At 40.3% G+C, this 25,028-nt stretch overlaps 1 protein-coding gene across 1 annotated transcript in view; it reads right to left on the reverse strand.

The window, feature by feature from the left end:
* CTTNBP2 (cortactin binding protein 2) overlaps positions 1–25,028 on the reverse strand; it is a 109,073-nt gene that overhangs the window by 30,872 nt on the left and 53,173 nt on the right. Inside the window, exons 5-12 of the mRNA XM_083182807.1 lie at positions 23,809–24,012; positions 19,728–19,827; positions 18,143–18,290; positions 15,451–15,699; positions 13,308–13,425; positions 8,074–8,346; positions 5,723–5,818; positions 979–1,058 (exon numbers count right to left, since the gene is read on the reverse strand). Of these exons, the coding sequence (XP_083038933.1) occupies positions 979–1,058; positions 5,723–5,818; positions 8,074–8,346; positions 13,308–13,425; positions 15,451–15,699; positions 18,143–18,290; positions 19,728–19,827; positions 23,809–24,012 (1,268 nt within the window). The remainder of the gene's footprint in view (positions 1–978; positions 1,059–5,722; positions 5,819–8,073; positions 8,347–13,307; positions 13,426–15,450; positions 15,700–18,142; positions 18,291–19,727; positions 19,828–23,808; positions 24,013–25,028) is intronic.

The raw sequence follows: 25,028 nt of genomic DNA on the forward strand, positions 1-25,028 counted from the left end.
GAGGTCGGATGATGGGGTCCCACACTCACAGCACTCATCATTTCCAAGCTAGGGTGCATCCTCAATATAGCAATGTGGCATCCTTATCTTATGGAAATAGTAAAGCAGAAGGAGGGCCCTCACCATTTTTTTTCATGCTACAAAATTAGTCATTTAGTAGCTACATGCTGACAGTATACTGTACATTATATTAGGCACTGAAAACTCACCTATTCATCAAAGTGTACCCCTCCGCTGCATAAACTAGTCCTGAGCCTGGTTCTCCAACCCTGTCTGCTTACATCCTGCTATCAAGCCACCTCCCACTTGTTTGCACCTCATGTAATCTGTCTGTCTCCCCTTCCTACTAGATTGTAAACTCCTCAGAGCACGGCCCTCTTCCATCCTGTTGTCAAAGCCCTCCTCTCTTATCATTTCACGCACAGGTCTGCCATACTCAAACACTCAGTGACCATCTTTGCCCGGATACTCATCTCCATCTTTGGCCACCAGCACCTAGTAGTCCTCACTACTTATATACTTAAATAATTTAAGCTGTAATGTGTATTGAACTGTGGCGCTCTTTACCTGTACTCTATTTTTGTTACTTATTCAATGTAATTTAAGTTTTGTCTCCCTGTACTGTTCCTTTGTACAGCGCTGCAAAACACTTGTGGCACCTTATAAATAAAATAATAATATAATAATTAGGCATCAGATCTCGTTTAACACACACAGGCAGGCCACTCAGGTGTGGTAACATGCGGAAATTGCACATGCTTATCAGGCATCCTCACTGTCCTCAAACACTTCCTATAATCCGTTCTGCTGCTAAGCAACCAAGTGACCCCTTGCATTATCTCATATACCCTGATGAAAATGCTTTGAATACAGCATTGAAATGTTGGTGAATATCTACTGCCCTACTTATTGTACCATTGGTTTTTTTTTATACAATACTCATAGGAAATATTGAGTCCTCAAAAGGGTTAAACCTACCAAACGGAGGAAGTTTTGAAGAGTCTGAAGAGAAATCATGGATGCATAAGCCACACTGTTAAGATACCCGTCCTTTGGACCTGAAACAGCATGAATGAAAGTGGTTACTGCTAAAACTGCAAATACGCAAAAGAGAGGAAATTCTTACAACTATTGCACAGATAACTAAGAAACTCCCTGTATGCCGGAACAAACTATTATTATTTTTAACTGATCTCCATTTGCTCCCCCATAGTTACCTGTAGAACAGCGTTAATGGTTGTGGCTGAAATGCTACTGCCAGCCTTGAGGAAAAGTTTGTGTTACAAGATGATATGCTAGTGCAGAATGGCCAGGGAACAAATATTTCACTGATGAGGCCACTTCTAAATGGTAATATGAGAAACAGAAGCTGTTCTACTCAGAGTGCACAGTACCGGGACACACACTTCCCCAGTCATGGGAGTAAGCCATTATATAGCCTTACAACTTCAGAAATTAAAAAAGTCAAATTGCTGTTAATAATGAGTTTAAAAGTATGGTTTACGTACAGTATGTCACTGAATAACAGAAATATTAGGACAAATCTAAAGGCATCTGTATCTGGTAAAAAGTGCAGCATCTCACTGTATTAGTCACGGACTGCAGACATCAGGCCTGTTACATGCCTAATGTCAAAATAAACATTTCCCCGTCTGACAGCTTAATGGATCAGGAATGTCAGTATGGAGAGTAATAGAGAAAGGGGTCTATAAATAAATCAAGTATGAATCTAGGTTATTTATACGAGGTGACCTTCATATCTCAGAGTCCCTGTCCTGAGTCTATTGTACAGTCTATCATGTGATAGATTGAAACTCACAACATGGAAGGACAAGTAGTAAAGATTACATATTGGCAGACAAACACTGGTTAGTCACAATGAACAACAATACTTATGTGTTGTTATGGCTACACTGTATATTTGCTAGAATTTAACAATTTTGAACACGTATTAAAGTAAACACCACTGCCATTATCAATACAGTAACACTGCTGTATCTGCAAACCACACAAGTGTCCCTATTTCAGGAAAGCAATCCTGCTTTACTGAGAATGCCCCACTCATGCGCTGCAGTGTCTCATGGGCTATGGGGAATAGTAAATAACTGGTTCTTTGGGTCAACTAATGAGATGCGCACAGCATTTATTTACAGCGCAGGGAGAGCAATGGGAAGCCCAGCATATCCAGGAATGCAGAGCACAACTCCAATGCAAGTGACATGGTGTTACAGAGAGCCAAAAAGAGAAAAGCAAAATACCACACAAATGCTTAGCTTTCTGCTTTCTACACTATAACTTACTGTACTTTTTTAGTATTTTGTGTTTTTTTATGCAAAAGTAAAGCACATACCCACACTTATTGTTATATTAGGGCCTTCACACTACAGAGTAGTAAATATTATTACTCAGCTGCTTTTAGGAGTGCACATTGATAAACCAGATATATTGTGGTATGTGCACAGACAGCTTTCAGTGTGATTGTGCCTACAGTCTCCATTGCTTCAATAAAAGCGAGGCAATTTGTTTATCTGTAATGGTCTACTATCCCTTACACCAGTGTTTTTCAACCACTGTGCTGTGGCACACTAGTGTGCCTTGAGCTGTTCTCAAGTGTGCCCCCACATCTATAGATAACCAAACCCATTTACAGCCACCACCAGTTCAAATGTTCTTTACTGGTCTCTTCTTTTCATGTAAAGGGCCAATATATTTTAGTTTGGTTACCTGTGGGGACCAGTGTGATTGTTTTTAATGTGGGGGCCAATAGGTTTTTTTTCCTGTGGTGGCCAATGTGTTTTGCCCTGTGGGGATCTCAAGGTGTGCCTTGGGAATTTTAAAGTCTTATTTAGTGTGCCGCAAGGTAAAAAGGTTGAAAATCACTGCCTTACACAGTACAGGACGGTTTCTGTCACATCTGCCTAGCTTATAGTGTGTATTAACTGCTGTGATCTGCTGAATATTCTGCCCATCTACATGGTAGTCACATACCCGTCTAGCCAGTGCAACATTACAAGTGTATACATCTACACATCAAGGGCATCAAGACAAGGTAAATTCTTAATATTCTGAGACCCCGTTAATAACCGGAAATCCCTCAGTGGGACAAATGATGAACAGAGACAAAAGATAATTAAATTTGGCGTAGACGCTTTTTTTGGAGCCGGCACATAAAAAGGTATAATATACAGGCTATGATTTAGTATATAAAATAGGCGCTACGGTGTGGTGTAACAAAATATGTAACACATCCTGTTAGGTATTAGGTGCAGGAATCCCTTTCTTAACAATGGATATTTGCCCTTTAAATATTACTGTTGCCAATTAGACCCAAATGTATACTTCTGAAAAAGACATCTACCTATCGACATGCATTGGGTCCACCACTGAAGGTTGACATGGCTTAGGTTGACACCTGAAATAGGTCGACATGCTTAAGGTCGACAGGGTTGGATGGTCGACACAAGCATTGGGTCATCAGTCAAAAGTTCAACATGGGGTTTTCATTTTTTTCCAGCCGACTTGCGCCGACAGCAGGAAGAATAAAATAGTGTATTTACAGTACAGGTCGAGTATCCAGTATCCAAATTATTCCGAAAACCATACATTCCAGAAAGTTAAGAATTTTTTTTTTTTTTTATAAAAACTCACTGGGGACATTTGTAACTGCACTACTGAGGACATGACATGTAACTGCCATTATATATGTACAATAAAATGATTGCTTGGCATTCAAATTCAGTATCTGAGATAGTACACACATTTTGTTTCATGTTTTGAAACCTTGTTTTTTGAACAAATAAAATATATTTGTGTGTATTTTATGTGGTAATAAAATATAAATGTGTGTATTTTATGTGTTTATACAGCATAAATGCAAGATACTTCAAAAAACATCATTGAAATATTAAAATATTCAGAATTACGGAATAATCCGTTATCCAAAATTCTCCTGGTCCCGAGCATTTTGGATAAGGGATACTCAACCTGTATACAGTTTCATGTTGACCATGTCAACATTTGGTAAAAAAAAAAAAAACAACAGTAAAAAAAAACCTTGCCGACCTGTTGACTGTCGACCTAGACGCTGTCAACCTAATGCTTGTGTCGACCTTAACCGTGTTGACCTATTTCAGGTGTCAACCTAAATCATTTCGACCTAATGACCCATACCCATCTAATAGTCAGGATGCGTTTGGCAGATCAACACTAATAAAGTCAACAGTCAACCACTATTGGTTGCCAGGCCATAGGTCGACACATTAAAAAAGTCAACATACCTAGGGTATACATGATCAAAAGATCGATGAGTTTTTAACATTTTTCTTTTTTTTCTTAAGCTGTTTTTTCACATTTTACCATCCAAGTGGACATAGAGTTAGAGTATAATAGTGTGCCGAGCAAAAGCGGTGTCCATGTCGACCTATGTCAACATAGACAACACAAAATGTGAAAAATTCATGTTGACCTATTGTTTGAGTTGACCTTTTCAAGTATGTCGGCCTTATTAGTGTCAACCCTATGTCGCATACCTTCATGGGCAATGTCTGGGTCTCACAATAATTCAGTAGATGTGCTTTATCCCTGCAGGACAAGCAGCAGCATGGACACAAGTACAGTATCCCTTACTCATCGCTATTCACAACCCACATACTGCAGCCAGCCAACAACTAAAATACCCCTGCAGGAAACTTCTGTCATGTACTGTATTACTCAGCCTTTGCAAGCCACTGTACAAAGAAGCACTAGATCATAGCGGATACTTTAATCACGTTATAGGACATAAAACACTATCCAGTTTACTTTCATCATTGCTAGGTTTTACTGCAGATAATTATTGTCATGCTACAGTAACTATGGGATTGCTGAAACCAACAACATAAGCCTCAGGTTATGTGTATTTCACTAAAGACTATTCTTGTATATCTGTGCATGAGCATTGATACAGCAGTCTACAGTGCTGCCATGGAGCATTGCGGGGGCTCAGTCCAGACAACGCAGGTGCTTCTATAATGTTTGTGGGGAGCAATGAATGCACATCGAGCAAGTGGGTTACCCGCCGTGCGGGGTACCTTACAGCAGCCTGTCGCTGGGAGTTTTCATTTTTTGAAACTTCACAAAATGACAAGTCATGCAGATGACATTTACAGAGGTGTACTCCTTCACCTAGCATCTTTGCGCCCTATGGCACGTTATACTTCCAAAAAAAATCCTGAATTTTATGACATGTTCACATTGTAGCTACATACAAAGTCACTCACAGTGTGCTAGCTACACCAGATTACAAGCAACAGCAATCAGATTACCCTTGCTTTGTAGTTTTGTCCCAAAGAAACTACTGTCTCAAGAATTAGCAGCCATCCGATATCAGTTGATCAATTAGTATCATATATATTTTTAATGTTTGTGTTCATCACTGGCCAGTGAAATATATTTGTTTAATAAATTTTATTATTTTTCTATATACATTGATTCTAGCGTGTTGTCATACCTTTTTTCTTGTCCCGTAAGTGATGCGACTAAAGATGCGTATTTTTAGAAAAAGACGCAGACAGGACACTTGTTGCAGCTAAGTCGCAAAAATGGGGCTATTTGTCACAATGTAAATAAAGGTGTATGTGGACACATCTGTAACTAATACTTATTAATGCAAAACTAAAAACCATATGTCATAAAATATAATACATTTTTTGTGTGAAAAAAAAAACCAAAAAGCATACAATACCTGGCATAAAAACAGTTACTTGATGCACTTTGCTCATCTTCAGAAATTCCCATGGTGACTGGAGAAAAATTTGGCCAATTGACCAGGTGGTGTTTCCTGGAATAAAAATTAACATCAGCTGTGGATTTATTTACATAAAAGGGAACCCATCGTAAAAAATAAACACTGCATTATTTGCAGATCTTGGTCTCCAGTGTTTCCAAAAAAGTTTGGGGATATTTTATCGCACAGGCAAAAAATCTACACTTCTTCTGCACAGCTTACTTTGTCCCTAGGCAAAGAAGGAAGTAGATACACAAATAAAGTAACCAAGATGGCCACTGAAAGAAAGTAGATACAAAACTAACCAAGGTGGCAACAAGTGATGAAGTGAAGGCATGTTCTAGGCAAATGTATAACACTTTTATACATCATATAATGAAGATGGTCTTAATGCTGTTCTAAGGGAAATCTTAAATCATTTTCGTTATTGGTGTTTTTCCATATAAATCCCCAGCTTTACAATGAATGTTCATTGATCTATCTGATGGATGAAGCCAGTGGCGGAACTCCCGGAGGCAATGGAGTCATCTGCCGCCGGGCGACAGCCTCAAAGGGGGCACTGTCTCCATTGCCTTCTGTTGTTCCGCTCAGTAATGCTTTATTTAGAAGTGCTTCCCGCAGCCAGGCGGTACTATTCTATGCAGCAGCGGGGCCCAGGCCAGTACCGTTATTATATTCAGCAGCCACGGCCGCAGCACCCCCGTTCAGTCTCCCTTCCCTGTCACCTGGCTGCTCACTGCTCTGCGGAAGTCGCCTCGCTGACATCCGCCCGCAGCCTGAGAGCAAGTGAGAGCCAGGCCAGCAAACAGTGACGAGGAGCCAGGAGTCCGGCGTGAGAGTAGCCACTGTCTCCACTCCACACACAGCCAGTGCGGGTGAGACTGCAGTGTAGTCTGAAGAAGCTTTGAACCGGGAGCCAGGTGGAAGACGCTGCAGCAGCAGCCTGTTTGGGTGAGAGACAGCGCAAGTGACGGCAGCATACTCGGCTACATAGCCGGGCCACGCTGTAAATAAATACAAATACATACATATGAGCAGATTTATAAATCTGTAAGCTGCTTTGACAGAATAGTTTTTGCCCAGACAGTGCGCATTTCTAACTGTAGTGTGTTTTAGATATTTGCTTCACATATGCTTACCTGCATCTTTTATGTCAGGTTCTTAAAACTTTTTTCACTGCTCATATGTACATGTTTGTTTTTGTTTACAGCGTTGCCACGGCTATGCGGCCTTGCATGCTGACATTACTTTTTGTAGTTTGCTATGGGGGGGGGGCAACAACATGTATCTTGCCTCCGGGCAATTGGGATGAACTTACGCCACTGGATGAAGCTCGTATATGGAAATTTATTACACCACTGTTACACCTTTCAAATAAAACACCTTAATTGTACCTAGTTAGACTCCAATCAGCTAATGCGAACTTTAAATGAACCTTTACATCCTGAAAACTGACTTTTCATTGTGTTGTGTATCTTACTGAAGGGGTAGAAAAGTATGCAATTAACATTTTTATTTGTAATTAAAATATCTTGGGAGATTTTTTTAGGAGTATTCTGCACTGATCAGTAATAAGAATTTCCAAATACATTCTTCTATGATAAGAGCATCAAAAGCTAAAAATGATAAAGAGGTAGAATACTTTTCATGATGTCATATAAAAAATGAAAATGTCAAGTTTCCCATAAATGGTATGAATATTAATATTTAAAAGTAGTTTATAGTTGAAAATTTACTACACGAATATTGTTTACGGGTCGTGAAAAAAATGTGGCTGTTTATAACTCTATTATATGTCTGGTGTTTTAGAGGGGTATGCAATCCCGGGTCACGACTGTCTATCCCTCTTGACAGCTGTGATCCTGCCCCATTTTAGTTTTGCGTGACAGCATATCGCCAGGCGGGATTCAATGTCCCAGTTGGCGATCGTCGAAAACGTAAACGGCTGTGGATTGTCAAGATTTGCCTGTGATCGCGACAATTCACAGCTGTTAACGACAAAATGGGCCCGACAGCTTTTAAAGTTAAGTCCGTTCTGTTGATCTGCCTCTTCAATGCTGTCAGCCAAGACAGCATTGAATAGGAGCCTGTGGCTATTTCCCCTGTCGGAATAGCGGCAGGAATTGCATACCCCCCAGTGTTAAAAAGTTATGATACAGTAACTACAATGTACACAGCTATAGCTTTAAATATAGTCACTCTTCTCACTTATGGAACAAAGGACATGAAAACTGTGATAATAGAAACATTTGCAATAATAATATTAAAACCTTGCAGGTCATATATTTTCCTTAAGAGACTTCCAATACCTAGCTTAAATGACAGGTCTGTGATTGAACCCAGTCCAAGGCTGGATTCAGCAGTGTTATTAAATGTCATGTCTTCCTGGTTCCCCCATCCATCAGCGATAACAGCACTGAAATGGTTCGATACAGCCTGACTCACAGCTGTTGAAAAATCATCCCATGTCATGTGTTTGTGGATGCGCAGGTAACAAATGTCTTCACTTTCAAAATCAGTTGTGCTGTAGCAGATCTGATTACCATTTTCCAGAGAAATCTTAACTGGAGTGCTAAATGAATCTGGGAAAGATAAAAACAATATTTAGTGTATATTATTTTGTAATGTATTTATTGATCTGTGACACAGTGACCTATTTTCGCTATAACACTGGTATTCTGGCTATGGACGATTTTGATTATGTGATTTTCCCTTGAAGTACATGGAGCCGATTTTGGCTACATACACTTTCGATTTTGACTATGTGCGATTTGGTCTATGACCAAATACACTTCAGGTGACATACTTAAAATTCCCTTGCCTGCAGAATCTTTTTTTCCCTTGCGATACAGACCTCGCTCCGCGTATATGTACATTAAGAAAGTGTGCTTTCTTGAAACTTGTTATAAATTATTGTTTATTTCAAAAGAAACCATACTGGGATTTTGTTTTCCTTTTTCTTCAAGCCGTTATTACTGTATACAGACTGCTAAGTGTCGCTATTTATGGCAACCATGATTTTATGACGACTGTCACCAGCAGAGAAGAGGTTTGAGGCACTCCTCTTTGTCAGCATGCTTGTTCCCAGCACCCAATAAGTATGCTTTTCCCCCACATACTTCATTTCTCATATACATTGAGAGAACACCATCTGTTCACCACCTAAATAACCCACAGTAAGTATTAACTTTAACTCATTTGAGATCACCAAACAACATTACAAAAATAATAATAATGGAGTCAAAGAAGGTAGAATGATCTCCTCATTCTGGATTCAACTAATTCAGGGGAGCCTACATATTATAAGGGGAAGGGGGTCATTTATTTGTAATGATGCATACCCTTAGTAACAATTTTCGGTACTTGTGAGTTATCTGGGCTGCCGATTTTTTGATTGTATGCCTTAAGTTAAGGCATACAATCAGATGCGATGCGATATCGCATCGCATCGCATGCGACCATCGGATGCGATGACCCGATTTTTCCATAGGAATCAATGTTAAAATGGACTGAGTCCATTTTAACATGGAATTCAATGGGAAAAAGGGGTCCTTTTCATACCCCTACTATCCAAGTGGGCATGGAGTTGGATATAAACCTGTGGCGAGCGTAGCGAGCCACCGAGCCCGAAGCGTGGCGAGCCCCGCGAGGGGACGGTATTCTGTGTCCCCTCGCGGGGCTCGCTACGCTCGCCTCGCTACGCTCGCCACAGGTTTATATCCAACTCCATGCCCACTTGGATAGTAGGGGTATGAAAAGGACCCCTTTTTCCCATTGAATTCCATGTTAAAATGGACTCAGTCCATTTTAACATTGATTCCTATGGAAAAATCGGGTCATCGCATCGCATCGCATCCGATGGTCGCATGCGATGCGATGCGCCCGATCCGACCCGATTTAGAAATCGGCAGCCCGGATAACTCACAAGTACCCAATTTTCTGGGATTACCAGTGATCAACAGGCAACATCAGCCAGCACTATAGAATAATCACATGTTCATAGATTCTAGAGCTGGCACTGAATGTTACCTATCTCCCCTATACTAGCATATATAAGGGAAGCATGTGCCAGGACAGGGGAGTGAAGCCCACTACAAGTCATCTCTTTCAATTCATGTGCACACTTTGAAACCAATCTTGTGTTCTCTCAAGTAATGTTGTAGGCTGTGTTGCTGGACTACCATATTATTCCAATAAATCCTGTTCAAATCTAGATGGTGAAACTCACTAAAATGAAACTAAAAATAAAAGTATTACAATTTTCTAGAGAAGAATGTGTTTGAATTTCTAATGTGGAATTCTGCCTTTTGTTGAAAAAGTATTAATGTCAAAGAAAGAATCAAAATAATTTTGCACACAAATACATTAAATATATTCTATGTGGGCGTGTAAAATATACACAAGTTGCATTACATTACAGTACATTAACACAATTTGCTTTATTACACTAGAAGAATTAGTATTTGATATGTAGTGTTCATTCTAGCACCCGCCATCTTTGAAAACCCATGCAGTTCCTCTTCCCTGCCTGGGGTGTCGCTGTCTGCTGTAGTGCTTCTAGCACAATGTGGTGTGTATATCAGCACTGATATGCAAACCAGACCTGTGCTAGAAACACCACAGCAGACAGCGACACCCCAGGTAGGGAAAAGGAACTGCATGGGTTTTCAAAGATGGCGGGTGCTTGAATGAACACTAATATGTTGTAAGAAACAACAATACTATTGGTGTCTTCTGAGAAGTTAATGTCAAGTGAAGTGAAGTTTCAAGTGAAGAAACTGGGTGAGAATGCCCTCAGCAGTGAAAGAGTTAAATGCATTTTTTGTTTTCTAATTACAACCATAATTTATTTTCTCCTCCAGAGATCACTTGACACATTGCAGATCATAGAATTTAATTATAAATTACACTCTTCTAAAATCTACTTAGTACCACTCCCTTGTTCATGAATAATATGCACTAGAATGGCTATATGCAGAAACAGAAAGCTAAAACTAACAATGTAGTATTTTCTAATTACAATAAATAAAGTCCACGAAGAATCAGGACATGTGAAGGTATTCCTTTCTTGCAGATTCCTCTTATTTCCCCAAGGAGAATACAGAGAGAACCCACATGAGTGAGAAATACAATGCATAGCACCAACAAATGAATTAGAATACAATTCTAATAATAGATAAAAATAAATCATTCATTTATACTAAAGTTCTATTCTATCATAGGACTCATCACTAGGTCAGTCAGTAGCACCGTCAGTGAACTATTATTTTACGAGCACCACACTTAGAGGTGTATCCAATGCCGCGATAAAGGGGGGTTTGTACGGCGATGATGGCTTATTTTTGGTGAGGAAAAGCCATCCTTGCCGTCGAAGCCCCTCACCATATTCAATGTTTGCCCGGAATCCACGCCACCAGAGAACGGCGAGGATCCACTTAAACGTCCGAGTTCACCGCAAATGCAGCGAGTCTGCTGCATTTTGTGGCGAGCCCCGCTGTTTTAATGGGCACACTCACCGTTTACACCTTGCCAAATGAAACCAGCAAGGTGGAGACGGCGAGTGAAGGGGAGGGAGTAGAATACTCTGACGGCAAACTATAGGCACTGCTTGCCGTCATAACAATAAATATGGCCTTGAATTTCATATACTAACATTGCACATATAAGTAAATGAAAATAACTCTAATTGAGGTATTTGATTAGATGTGGCAACATACAGCAGCTAATTAATTCAGTGGTGGGTATTCAATTAGTCGTGATACATTTCACTTATCAGAGATTATGCTCCAAGTGCCTCAGGCACCGTAAAGTCCTCCGAGTCGTGATAATGCATGAGATCCAGATACTTCTCTTGGATCCCATGTGGTATCACCCATAAACAGGAGAGCCACTGAAAATAAACAGGCTTACATTGGAGAGCCTGATAATGACCATTAGCCCATTTTTAATCAGGAGAAAAATTAAATCAGGGCTAAATAAATTCTGTCCTTAAAATATAAATGCCATAACACATTAAACACAGGTTATTGCAACATATGAATAGCCAAAATCTCTCTTATGCCTCGTACATACGGAGATATTAATTTTGTAATCAAATCGCAAGGTTCAGTGTACACATTCGATTTAGACTATATAGTATAGATCTGTACTATATAGGGCAGTATTCAATGAGAAAAATTCTCCGTGTTTTATGGCGAGTTTGTGCTTTTCTCGCCTTGGATGGAGACTTTTGCTCTCCAAAAGCGAGCAACCCTATTCAATGTGAAATATTCTCCGTCTTTTTAAGTAATTTTCGCCGTCTCTCTCCGTGTAGAAATTCTCCATCTTTTGATGGAGAGCTGGAATGTGAACTTTTAATCTAAAAGGTTTTTTTTTTTAATTTTGGTGTAAAAAAATCAGTTTTTTTTTTCTGTGAAGGGGCATGTTATTTTTATTCATGTGCTTATAGCACATGAATATATATTTAATAAAAAAAAAATATTTTTTAAATTTTTTTTTTTTTTTACACAGTGCAGCCAGCAGGGGGCCGGAGCGCTCGAGCCGCTCATTAGATATTCATAGCACCCGAACGTAACTATGCACGAACGGTGCAGTGAATACTGGGTCCCCTGCTGGCTATAGGGGGGTGCAGCCTGGGTCCTGGAGAGCCCCCCTCCCCTCCACAGTCCTCTGGAGCAGCCAGGGAGACTTTAATCTCTCTGGCTGCTTCCGGCTCCCTGAAAGCTCCCTGCTCCCTGCAGGGGTTAAGACTCGCCGCGAGTGGCGGCGAGTCTTAACCACATTGAATAGAGGGAGCAGGAGTGGCAGCGAGCCCTCCGGAACACGGAGAGTGCATGGAGAGCGAAATAAAACGCTCTCCATGCACGGAGAACTTTTTCATTGAATACTGCCCATAGTCTTGCTTGCACAGTTTATTTTTCTATTCGAATTCGATGCCATGGGCTGCGCATGCAGCTGAAACCATTCAATTTAGATTCAACTTTGACTATTATTTTATTTACAGTTTCTTATATAGTGCAGCGCTTTACAGAGTATAGTTGAACATTCACATCAGTCCCTGCCCTAGTGGAGCTTACAATCTATATTCCCTACCACATGTACACGCGCACACAGACATTCTAGGGTTAATTTTTGTTGGAAGCCAATTGACCTACCAGTATATTTTTGGAATGTGGGAGGAAACTGGAGTACCCAGAGTAAACCCACGCAAGCACGGGGAGAATATACAAACTCTGCACAGTTAGGGCCATGGTGAGTATTGAACCCATGACCTCAGTGCTGTGAGGCAGTAATGCTAACCATTACACCATCCGTACTATATAAGCATACAAAGTTAGTTAAATCGAACCGTGTGTACCGCAACAGCAAAATACGAAATGTATTTTGTTATTTTGTAACTTTTCTCTTCTTGTGACGATAAATCAATGTAACATAATAATCTTTCCCTGTAATAGGATTATGTGGTAAGACTATGTGAGATCTTTTCAGCTTAGATGTTGAGCTGCCAGACTGAGAGGACAAGTAAGGAGCAAAGTTCACTCACTAAGATTCTCCAGGAGCTGTTTGCAGTCATCTGTTGCTACATCATGCACTGTCCTGTTGCATTTATCTTTTATTTCTGGCTCCAGTCCAGAGTGGCTGCACAGGATTTCTAGGCAATCCTGGAAAGATCACATTAGTTGAAAAAGAAAGATTACACTCCAAAAACAAGAAATAAAGTCTCCTCTGATTCAAAACACTTAACAAAATGACTGCCATCTGCCTTAGCTGTTTTGCTGCTACTACTTTACTTTAGCAACACAGTCAGATTATTGGGAGAATGGGCAATTAGAGAATTTCTAAATTCTAAAATTAGTAACCAGATCTTACTTGTATTTTGAAATGCGATCTGCCCAAATTTAGTCAAATAAAATTGTAAAATATACTGGAGGAAGCCCTGTGATAATAATGTTCTTACACAGCCAATTCTGCTTTTTGGCAGTAAGGTCTGAGCATGTATCCAATCCCTGTGTTCAGCCATGAGTGTCAGGTAGACATGCAGGCTCATCACTGTGTAAATAAAAAGGGAAAAGTTATACTTCCCTGTATGATTATGTATACCTGTGTGAGTTATACTTACCTGTAGGACTGGTGATCCAGAAAGGACAGCCTGTTATCAGTCATCTGATCACTGTGCTGCTGCTGTGACCAATGTAAAGCCAGCATCTCACCTTACACCTCCAGGGGTCACAGTGGAGCACAGGACCAGCTACCCTTCTAGATTACCAGTTTGGATTACAGACAACTATGAGAGGAGTGTGGAGCTGTGAGGGGCAGCGGGAGGTGGTGAATTTGTGGTTGCATGATCAGGGTATTTTCCACGCAAGCTCTGTCCATGCATGCAATATTTGCTACATCCTTGAAATGTATTGAAATATCGCATTGCGGATTTGGGAAAATGTATCATCCCGCCCACAACAGAAATGTGGATTGTGACAAATATGCCTTATTGCCTTTCTGAGTGGAAGCAGACACACTGGTCTGCAGCAGAAGGCTACTTAAACTGGTTTACAATTTTATTTGTTTTTCCTTTTATGATCCTGCATCATTTTGAAATTCTTTTTTCTACTCATCCTATTTTTTACAATTATTTTCTAAGAAGGAGGAATTGGTATGTTTGTGAATAGTTGCCTGCCAGTTTAAAACAATACCATAATTATAGTGTACAAAAGATGCAATGTGGTGGTTGTTGGAGACAAGAAATGAAGTTGGGAAGATGGGGGGACACATCTAATGTGGCCTATAAGGCAACCATTTAAACAAAGTACTGAGTGGATGTGGTTAAGTCCAATGTACTGTAAAGCAATTATCATTGTGGTCTTGTTCTGTGGACAAGCTATGTTGTTTATTAAATGTGATCCACAAAAACTCCCAGTAAGATCTACAGCATGGTTTACTTAGTAACACGTTTAAAAGACAAAACAAACCCAATAACAATGATAACTGTAGTAACAACATAGTAAAACAAAAATGGCAAAAAAAAAGAAACTAGAAAAGCAGATCAGTAAAGATGGCAAATAGTTCTGAAGACTGCACATAAGCTTATCAGCAGAATCCACTGCTCAGCTGCATTCTTATATTGCCTTGGGCTGTATTGTGGAGACTGAATCTTTTCCAGCAGGGATGATATATTATTCATACATGTACTGTACTGTAACAGTCATAAATAAATTAAAAATCTTATTGCTTCAGCAAGAAGTATACCATGGCCAAGTTTAAGCAATATACAGTATTTGCTAGAGAAAATAATAAATGCATATAATGATCCAAGCAAATCTCAATTTATGATCCAAAAGTATAGGACAGCCCTGTTGTAGTTTAATGGAAAATATATACTAGGAGTGTAGAACAAACGAGATTCAGATGACACTAAACTGTATATTACAGTACTATATATAAAAAAACTCAGATTGGGAACACACAGACGTATCTATGTATTGCATAGTCAGGCAGAGAATCCAGTGTGCTTCTTATTTCTGGATAGACCAATAATATTCTGCAGATTTCTTATTTAAATAGTAGCTATATTCATTTCAAGCAACCTGGTCACTGGGACTTTGCTGACATTACATGGAAACAGGTAATCTTCCAAGTAAACTAATTACAAGTGACACCGCCCAACACATAAAAGCTTTTAGAAATCTTACCTTAAATCCTTGTGATGCGGCAACATGAGCAGCTGTCCATCCGTCGCTGTCTACACTATTGATGAGTGTTGCAGAAATGACAGGTTTCAGTTTACGGTTGTCCATGTTCTTCATATCACACAGTCTAACATCAAATTCCTCAGTGGAACCACCGTAACTTCTACCACTGTGGCTTCCTTTATACAGGAGGAGCTTAATGCAGTCTGTGCTTCCAGAACACGCAGCAGCATGAAGTGGTGTACGGCCTTTCTGGAAAAGTCACAGAGTAACAAGTCTATATTAATAAGACTATCTGAAATCAAAACAAACATACTTTATGCCAAGGATAATCATGTTATATACACTGCAAAGATAAGAAACAAAATCTATTTCTACCTTTATTCTATTTAACAAAATTTACACATGCAGCTAAAATGCTTCGATTTGTGGAACTCTTGGCAGTAGACTTTATGCAAGTTACATAGGCCATTTGTGATAGAATAACAAATTAACAAAACAAGATATTGACTAAAGATGGTTGGATTTAATGAAGATGTTGGTCTATAGTGCCCGTTTAAAGTTTTGTAGGGAGGTGGCAAGTCTAATAGGGAGGGGTAGGGAATTCCAGAGATATGGTGCACAATGGCCAAAGTCCTGGAGGCAGAAATGGGAGGAAGTAACCAGTTTGCAGGAGAGGCGACATGCATTTGTGGAGTGGAGAGAGCGGGTGGGACTGTAAAGAGAGATAAGGTCAGATATGTAGGTGGGAGAGTGATTGCTTTGTAAGTGAGTGTAAGGAGCTTGAATTGTATTCTGAAGGGAAAGGGGAGCCAGTGCAGGGCTTGTAAGAGAGGGGAGGTGGACATAGTACGTTTGGAGAGAAAGATGAGACAGGCAGCAGCATCGAGGGTAGACTGGAGTGGAGAGAGGTGATTTACAGGAAGGCCAGAAAGTAGTCAATTACAGTAGTCCAATCTGGATATAACTATTGAGTGGATAAGGGTCTTTCTAGCATCCTGGGTGAGATAGGGTCTGATCCTGGAAATATTTTTGAGGTGGAAACAACAGGACTGTGAGAGATGCTGAATGTGTGGTTTAAAGGAGAAAGAGGAAACAAGAGTAACGCCAAGGCAGCATACTTGGTGGCTTGAGGAGATAGTGGTTCCATCAATAGAAAGTGAAATTGTGGAAGGTGAGGTAATGTGGGAGGGCTGAAAGATGATCAGCTCAGTCTTAAGGTGCGTACACACAGGCATTTACCGCCGGCAATATGGTCGCTGAGCGACCATATTGCCAACGATTGGAGTGTGCACCGGCGATAAATCGGCGGGTGCGCGTTCCCGGTTTTAGCCTTCTTATGATCGCTGGTTGCAGGAGCTTGCTCCTGCGACCAGCTGATTCCCTCTGCGGCTCCCCCGGCAGAGGTTACCTTTCATCAGCGACCATCTCTGGTCGCTGATGAAAAGGAGACAAAGAGCAATATATTGCTCAGCAATATATCGCCCCTGTGTGTACACAGCTTTAGACATGTTTAGTTTAATAAAGCACTGGGACATCCAGATAGCGGAGAGACAGTTAAAAATATGAGTGAGGAGATCAGGAGAGAGGTCAGGAGAGGAGAGGTAGATTTGCGTATCATCCGCATAATGGTGATATTGGAGGTCGAATGAGCTCACCTAGTGAGGATGTATAAAGAGAGATAAGGAGAGGACCAAGAACAGAGACTTCGGGGACACCTACTGACAGTGGAAGTGCAGGGGAGGTGGAGTCATAACAAGAGACAGAGAAGGAGTGGTTAGAGAGGTAAGAAGATAGCCAAGAAAGAGCAGCGATGTAAATATAGAGGGTGCAGGGGATGCAAATACTATGGGGCACCAAGGCTTGGGAAGGGGGGACCATATAGATATATAAATATTCTGCCCTAAATCCCACCTGTCCTGAGACTTATTTTCTCATAACATGGATGAAATTATGTGACTAGGGCATAATAATGTTGTCACTTCGCAAATACATTTTATGCATTTATATCATGCATTACATTGCAATTTGTATATCAAACAAATATACATTTCCATTATTCCATAATATTGAGCTTGTAGCCTAGACAATCTGCTTCTACACACACACTTGAAATATATATGGCTCAGCAATAAACTCAGACATTACACTAAAAAGTTAAATCTTTCATTTAAGATCTTTTTTTTTACCTAAAAATTAAATAGGAATACCATTAAACATTTTTAAATATGTTAACATCAAGGGGAGTATTCAACGTCTGACAACAACAGTAGAAATAGCGTCAGTTAAGGTATTCAATCTCGGCTGGGACGTGTTGCTACAGACCCACCATCCTATGGAGGCAAGTCTGTATTGTCGGAAACGACTGTGGATTGTTGAATCCTCGGACTTTCCAACACTCAAGAGCCAGAACATTGAATTCCAGCTGTCGAGTTACGGTCGAGTGAAGCGAAAACATCCGAAGATTCCAACTGATGTGACGTTCCGACAGTTGGAATCCTGGATTGAATACCCCCCTAAGAATTCATTATGTATTCTTCTGAAAACAAAAACTTCTGAATTCATTAACATTCAACAACTTAACAGCAAGAGGTGAACATTTTTTAACCACATTATACATCTGCTGTACAATGTCTAATGTCCCATAGGTAATATTAGAAAATTCATTGGTGGACATCATTTAGACTACACCCACATTTGTTACAATACTTCGATCCGCTCCAGAGTCTAGCAAAAGTTTAGCAGTTTCAGAATTTCCATTTTTACAAGCCAGATATAAAGGGGTTTGTCCTCCAGCAGCAAAATTGATGTCAGCATTGTGTGCCAGCAATGCTTCTACGCATCTATAGAAAAAAGGGAAGCAGATTAATAGTCTACAACTAACGAACAGACATTCTTACCAGACAGCCAATATGAAAGGCTACTATATTAATTTTCCATCCCCTTTAGGTCTTATAAACTCTATAATGATATGCACTCAATGGTCCTCATTCTGGTTGACTCACAAAGCTGTGGATTTTGCAGCTTTGCGAGCCAACCAAACGCCACCCGCACAAACATCTACCTCGCGCAGTGAATGTCTCCGCACAAATGCGAATGGATGTTTTCCATCTAATGATTTCTCAGGCGTTTGCAAATCTAAGTCACTCTCTGGTGGTGATTTGCAGCGGCCATCTACGTGAACAGGGCGGGCAGCTGACATCCGGTGATGTCAGCTGCCCGCCCCCGGCACCCAAGTCATGGCGCCATTAACATAGGAATGCCCAGCGTTTATATGGGAATGCCCATTAAAACCTGGGCATTCCCATGGGTGCAACTGATGCCCCATGCATCCCTCCTGCACTGCTCCGTGCCGGCTACTATACATATCACCACATCTGTTTGCAAACAGAATCTGCACATGCGCAAAAATGCTTATGCGCCGTACCAAAACATCGCTCCCCCATGCGAACCCGTGGCGGGAGCTTGCCAACCAGAATGACCTCCAACATCTGTAGAGCGTAATCTTAGATATACAACTACTGAGATGAGTCAGAGTATTCCTAATACTGTACACCTCAGGTTTTATCAATCATGCCTTAAAAATTACATGGATTGTACATTTACATAGAATTACTACTGGTTGGATATCTCTTATACGTATATCCCAAAACCGAAACATTCCAAAAACCTCAGCACCTTTTTTTATACTCCTCTGGTCCCCCCAGCGGCCATCGGATTCCTCTTCAGTGGCATCCCTGGTCCCAAGGATGCTTTGGGCTGGTGCACCAGTGCAATGCATCCTTGGGACCGGGGATGCCCATGAAGAGGAATCTGATGGCCACCGTGAATGTCAGGGGACACCGTGGATGTCGTTTTTTTTTTTTTTAAATTAGGAAATCCGGAATAATCCTTTATCCAAAAAGCTCATAGTCCTGAGCATTTCAGATAAGGGATACTCAACCTGTATTGGCAGGTATGTGAGGTACACAGTCAACATGTCTAGCACGTTTAATAAAATGTTTTAGCCACTCTTTCAAATCTAGTACAATAGTTATTTGCTCCTACTTCTGCTATGCTTTGGAGCATATGGGTACAAGATCAGGGTACTGTAAAGGTTCTAAAATCTTTGAAAACGGTTTGGAACTCATACTAACATTTTGTATTGAAGAGCGGTGTTCCACCCAGCAGTAACTAGGGGGACTAGGTGTACCCTAAACTCATATAAACATTAAATAGACTTGCGTAGCAGATGCAGTTAAGCAATATAAGCACAGTTTGCAGAGTAATATACTTCTTACTTTGAATGTCCCTGAGCAGCTGCTGTGCATAGGGCTGTAAAGCCATTTGAAACAGTAGCATCTACTTGTGCTTCTGACGTCAGCAGCAACTTTACACAGTCTGCAAGAGTACAAAATAGAGTGTGAGAATCCAATTAAAATATCATATATGGTTCAAAATGAATCATGGTAAAAATAATTCATACAATTATGAAATATTGGGGTTGATTCAGGTTGGCTTGCAAAGCACATTTGGATTGCTAATGGTCAAAACCATGTGCACTGCAGGTGGGGCTCATGTAAACATGTGCAGAGAGAGTTAGATTTGAGTGGAATGTGTACTTCAAGCTGACATCTATATTACAGTGTAAAGCAGCCAGTATTTACCCTGCACAGAATCAAAATAACTCCCCCAAATCTAACTCTCTCTGCACATGATACATCTGCCCCACCTGCAGTGTACATGTTTTTTTTCCATCAGTAAATCAAATGTGCTTTGCGAGTCAACCTGAATCACCCCCATAGTGTATTTCATATTGCTGCAGGCATATTTGTGAACTGTGCATATGTATATAAGTGAAAGGAGGTAACAAGACTTAAAACAGTGGGTGATAGTCTAGTGGAAAGAGACAATGCAATAGCAGATCATCTTTCAGGCATGTCCAAACTATTGCCCTCCAGCTGGTGTGAAACTACAAGTCCCATCATGCCTTGCCACAGTTTTGCTATTAGGGAATGCTAAAACTATAGCAAGACATGCTGGGATGTGTAGTTGAACAACAGCTGGAGGGCCACAGTTTGGACATGCCTGATCTATAGAATCATTTTTACGCAGTATTCACTGCTGGGAATCGAGGCCAGAGTCAATTTGCAACAATATTCATAAAAATATGAGTTGGCTACAAATATATTTACAGAGGAGAGGTCCTAGCTCGAAGTGGATAAATCAAAGGGTTCAGATGGGGTACATCTAAAGATACTGAAAGAGCTTAAAGGGGTGCTGGTACCACCATTAACAAAATTGTTCAGTCACTAGCTACAGGAATGATTCCAGAGAACTGGAAAACAGCACATGTCTTGCCAAAGCACAAAAGTGGAAGCAAGGAGGGGGCAAGCAACTACTGACTAATGAGCCTTACATCAGTAGTAGGGAAATTGATGGAATGATGAAATCACTATTGAAAAGTGAGAACTCCAATTTATCAATTTACAGGTTCCCAACAGCATCAATTTACTGGTAGGAGATCCTGCCCAAAAAATATCTAGACATTAGTAGGGCTTTTGACATGATCCGACATACTACTAAACTTAAAAAAGTGAAGGTTTGGATTCTAAGGGGGGTATTCAATCCCAGGTCACGACAGTCGATCTGGCCAGACAGCCGTGACCCTGGCCTGTTTTCGTTTCGTTTGACCGCAGATCGCCAGGTGCGATTCAATGTCCCACTTTTTGATTGGCGAAAAGGGGGCGTGTCTGCGTAAACGGCCGTGGATTGTCGATATTTGGCCACGATCGCGACAATTCACGGCCGAAATCGACAAAACGGGCCCATTCTGTCGATCTGCCTCTTTAATGCTGTCAGGAAAGACAGCATTGAATAGGGGTTCACCGCTATTTCCCCCGTCGTAAATAGTGGCCCAGATTGAATACCCCCCTAAGATGGTTAAATGGATATGAACTTTGCTGCAGGATAAGAAGCAGAAGGTCATAGTAAATAGAGTGGAGGGAAAGGCTACAAGTGGTGAACACCACCATCTTTTTAATATCTTTATTGCAAATGGTATCAAAGGGGAAAACGTGCCTTTTTGCAGATGACACAAAACTACGCAAAAGGGTAGAAACACCAGGAGAGGTGAAATAAATAATTAAGGATCTATGTGGACTAGAACAATGGCCAAACAGGTAGCAGATCCCGTTAAATGCCAAAAAAAAAATAAAAAAAATCATGCACTTGGACCTTTAAAAAGCTAAATATAATACCGATTGTACTACAATGGAAACTACTGAAAGGGATCTAGGAGTCACCATTTCAGATGACTTGAAGGTAGGTAAGCAATGTAATAAAGCTAGATGGAAGGCAAGTCAGATGCCTGACTGCATAAAGAGAATAATCAGCAGCAGAAATAAGTAATAATGACACTTTATAGGACTTTTGAACAGGCACTGCAACTGGGGGGAAGGTAAGTTCAGAGGACATTCCAGGAAATATTACTTCACAGGTAGTGGATAAGTGGAATAGATTCCCACCAGAGATAAATAGGCTAAGACAAGTAGAGCAGTTTAAATATGTTTGGGATAAGTACAGCATATTTGCTTAGTTTTCCGCGTCCCCTCGCTCCGCTTCAGGCACAGTGGCTCGCTGCGCACTCCACACTATATAAAATCAACTCCATGCCGACACGGATAGTGGGGGTATAAGCGTAGTAACTATAGTGGGTGCCCAACTAACATATAAGTACCGAATATTTTTCCAAAGAACTAAGGTTCAAATAGGGTTGAGGTTACCAAAAAGGTAAAAATGGGCAGACTAGAAGGCCAAGTGAAAAAAAGAGAATTATTTTTGGATTAAACTTGCGCTTTAATCGCTGCTCTGGGTCGCTGTCAGATTGTATGCATCACCTCACATACAGAGAACAAATACATAGAAAGAAAGGGGGTACCGACAGTATCCTTGAGCGCTGGTCCTAAATGTGTCTCAGCAGGTGAATACCCAAAACACAGAAAAAATATATACACAATAGTGCATTATCATAGGGGGTATGAAATATAACAATTATCTTGCTCCACGGCGTTGGCCGTGGAGCAAGAGGGGCAAACACACTGGACCTTCACCGGGAGAGGCTGCAGGGACGCCTGATACTACCATCTGCCTATTTTGTCTGCAATTCTCTTGTGGACAATAGAAATCGGTGAGAGTCTGCTGATTTGATCCCCCTACATTGTTGTTTTTAATGTATTTGCAAATAAAGCGGTATTACACCAGACCAGCTCTTTTTTTCTCTTTTATGCATGCAATCGGTTGTGGGACTCTGAGAAGATCTGACAGTGTGTAACCGCTCCCCCCAAATGCATTTGAGGTCTGCCTTAAAACAGTAGACCGGGATACATGGTACGAGTCTGCCTGTTATTTTGTATGTGGATTTGATTATGCAACATCTAGACGATATCACACCATATTAGTTTTTCACTTGTTTTATATGTGGAATTGGAATTGGATATCGGGAATCTGACGGCAAAGAACCGCTCCCCCCCCAAAGCTTGTTTGGTCTGCCTAGTAGGAGACCAAACTATAGGGTACGAGTCTTCTCAAATTTGTTCCAAAGACATATTTGATAATTGTTATATTTCATACCACCTATGATAATGCACTATTGTGTATATATTTTTTCTGTGTTTTGGGTATTCACCTGCTGAGAGACACATTTAGGACCAGCGCTCAAGGATACGGTCGGTACCCCCTTTCTTTCTAGAAGGCCAAGTGGTTCTGATCTACTACGATAGCTTCTAACTATAATTTTATTGAATGCACAAGATAATTGATAGTTATTATTTGATTGGTTTGCTATAGGAAACACCTGAACTCATATGCACAGTGCTAGTAGGTACAGGGGGTGCAGCTGCAATGGGTCCAAGCCACCTCTGGGACCTAGCCCCCCTTCTGCACCCACTTACACTTCCTAGCTACCACACACAGTTTACCTCCTCCTCTGCCCCATGCCTTTTCTTGTAGCAGGGTGCTGTTGCAGGCACATCTGCTGCTTAGCCCAGCTCCTCCCATCATCAATGAGAGACCAGGACACTGCCTGCAACAGTAGACTACTAAAAGAGAAGCCACATGGCACAGGAGGGAAGTGGTTCTGGTGATGCACTACGGTGTCAGGGAGAATAAGATTATTGTTGCAGTGCAAGGATGGCTGAAACGTTTGCTATGGGGCCTAATTAGGAATTACTACACCCCTACTTGTCCACTTTAGAAAGTTTGCTAAAGCTCCCTCTTAGCCTAAAAAGAAAAAGTAATCTAACAAATGGTCCCTGTTTTTCATGAGTTTATCATTATTCTAAATTAACAAAACTGCTGGAGAAAAAGAAATTGACAGCTTACCTGTATTTCCATTGGCAGCAGCAGAATACAAGGCAGTATGGCAATCTTTACATAAGTTATTTATATTCAGTCCTTCTTCATTAAGCAGCATTGACAATAAAGTGACATTTCCCTGGGCAGCAGCTTGGTGAAGAAGGGTGGACCTGTCTCCCAGGGGAACAGGACCACCACTTGTTAGCAAAGAAGTTAAGGAGGGAGACCAGCCTGTGTGTCAAAGTAATAGATGATAAGGGGGATAAAAAAAAAAAAAGAGATAAGTATCATTTATTAGTATTACAAAGCAACAGTAGTTAGTATTATGTATTCTTGGGAATGACTAATTGTAAGACATTTTTATTTATTTATACATACAGATGATGAATGAGCATATTTACATAATGTAAAGCATGGTTTTATATAAATGTATTCATACAGTATTTTATATTTTTTTATGTGAGTATTTATAGTCTAGCCAATTCAAATTTTCAAATGTCTAACTAAAAACAGGCTTTGTTAGCCAAAAAATAATTTAATGGATATTCAGTAAGTATAGTTAGTAATTGCAAAATGCACGTTAATTACACAAGGAATGGAGTGACAAAATGGGACTTTAGTTCAGCCATAATTTAAGGGATTGCTTATCTTTATTAAACACATACAACTGCTTCAAGACACAGTTACCGTGAATTATGCACCAAATGTTATGCCTTATGCAGGCTTAATTGGTCTACTGCAGCTTTTTCTGTAGAACTCACAATGAGCTAAGAGGAGTAAATCAGCCTTATTTAAAGGATTGCAATATACAGAAAATTAAAAAAAAAAATAATAAGCAAATGTGATATAGACAATACATTTTGCCAAAAAGCAGGGAAACAAAAGCTTACCAGCAAGAAAGATTTCTCCACTTAACATTTGTATGTTACACTTACTGAACAAGAGAGCAACTTATCAAGAAGCAAAAAAAGATGTTTAATACAAAAAGCCACAGGTGAAGCATTTGGATAAGCCAGAAAAACATGCAATAATGGAAAAGGGAGCAGGGACAGAAGAACAGCTTCTGGCATCAGCTTCAGAATGTGGAGATGGTTAATTTGAGAGGCAAAATCAATATTTCTATCTTTTCATCCTATTTCCAAGCCAAATTATATACGTAGACAAATGATTGCATTTTAAGGAGAAGACAGTGATTTTACAATTTTAAGAAATTAATTTGCAGTTTAATACAAAAAAAGTCATGGGGT

Source organism: Crinia signifera, chromosome 4 (assembly GCF_055691185.1).
Source record: "Crinia signifera chromosome 4, ASM5569118v1, whole genome shotgun sequence".
Taxonomy (NCBI): Eukaryota; Metazoa; Chordata; class Amphibia; order Anura; family Myobatrachidae; genus Crinia; species Crinia signifera.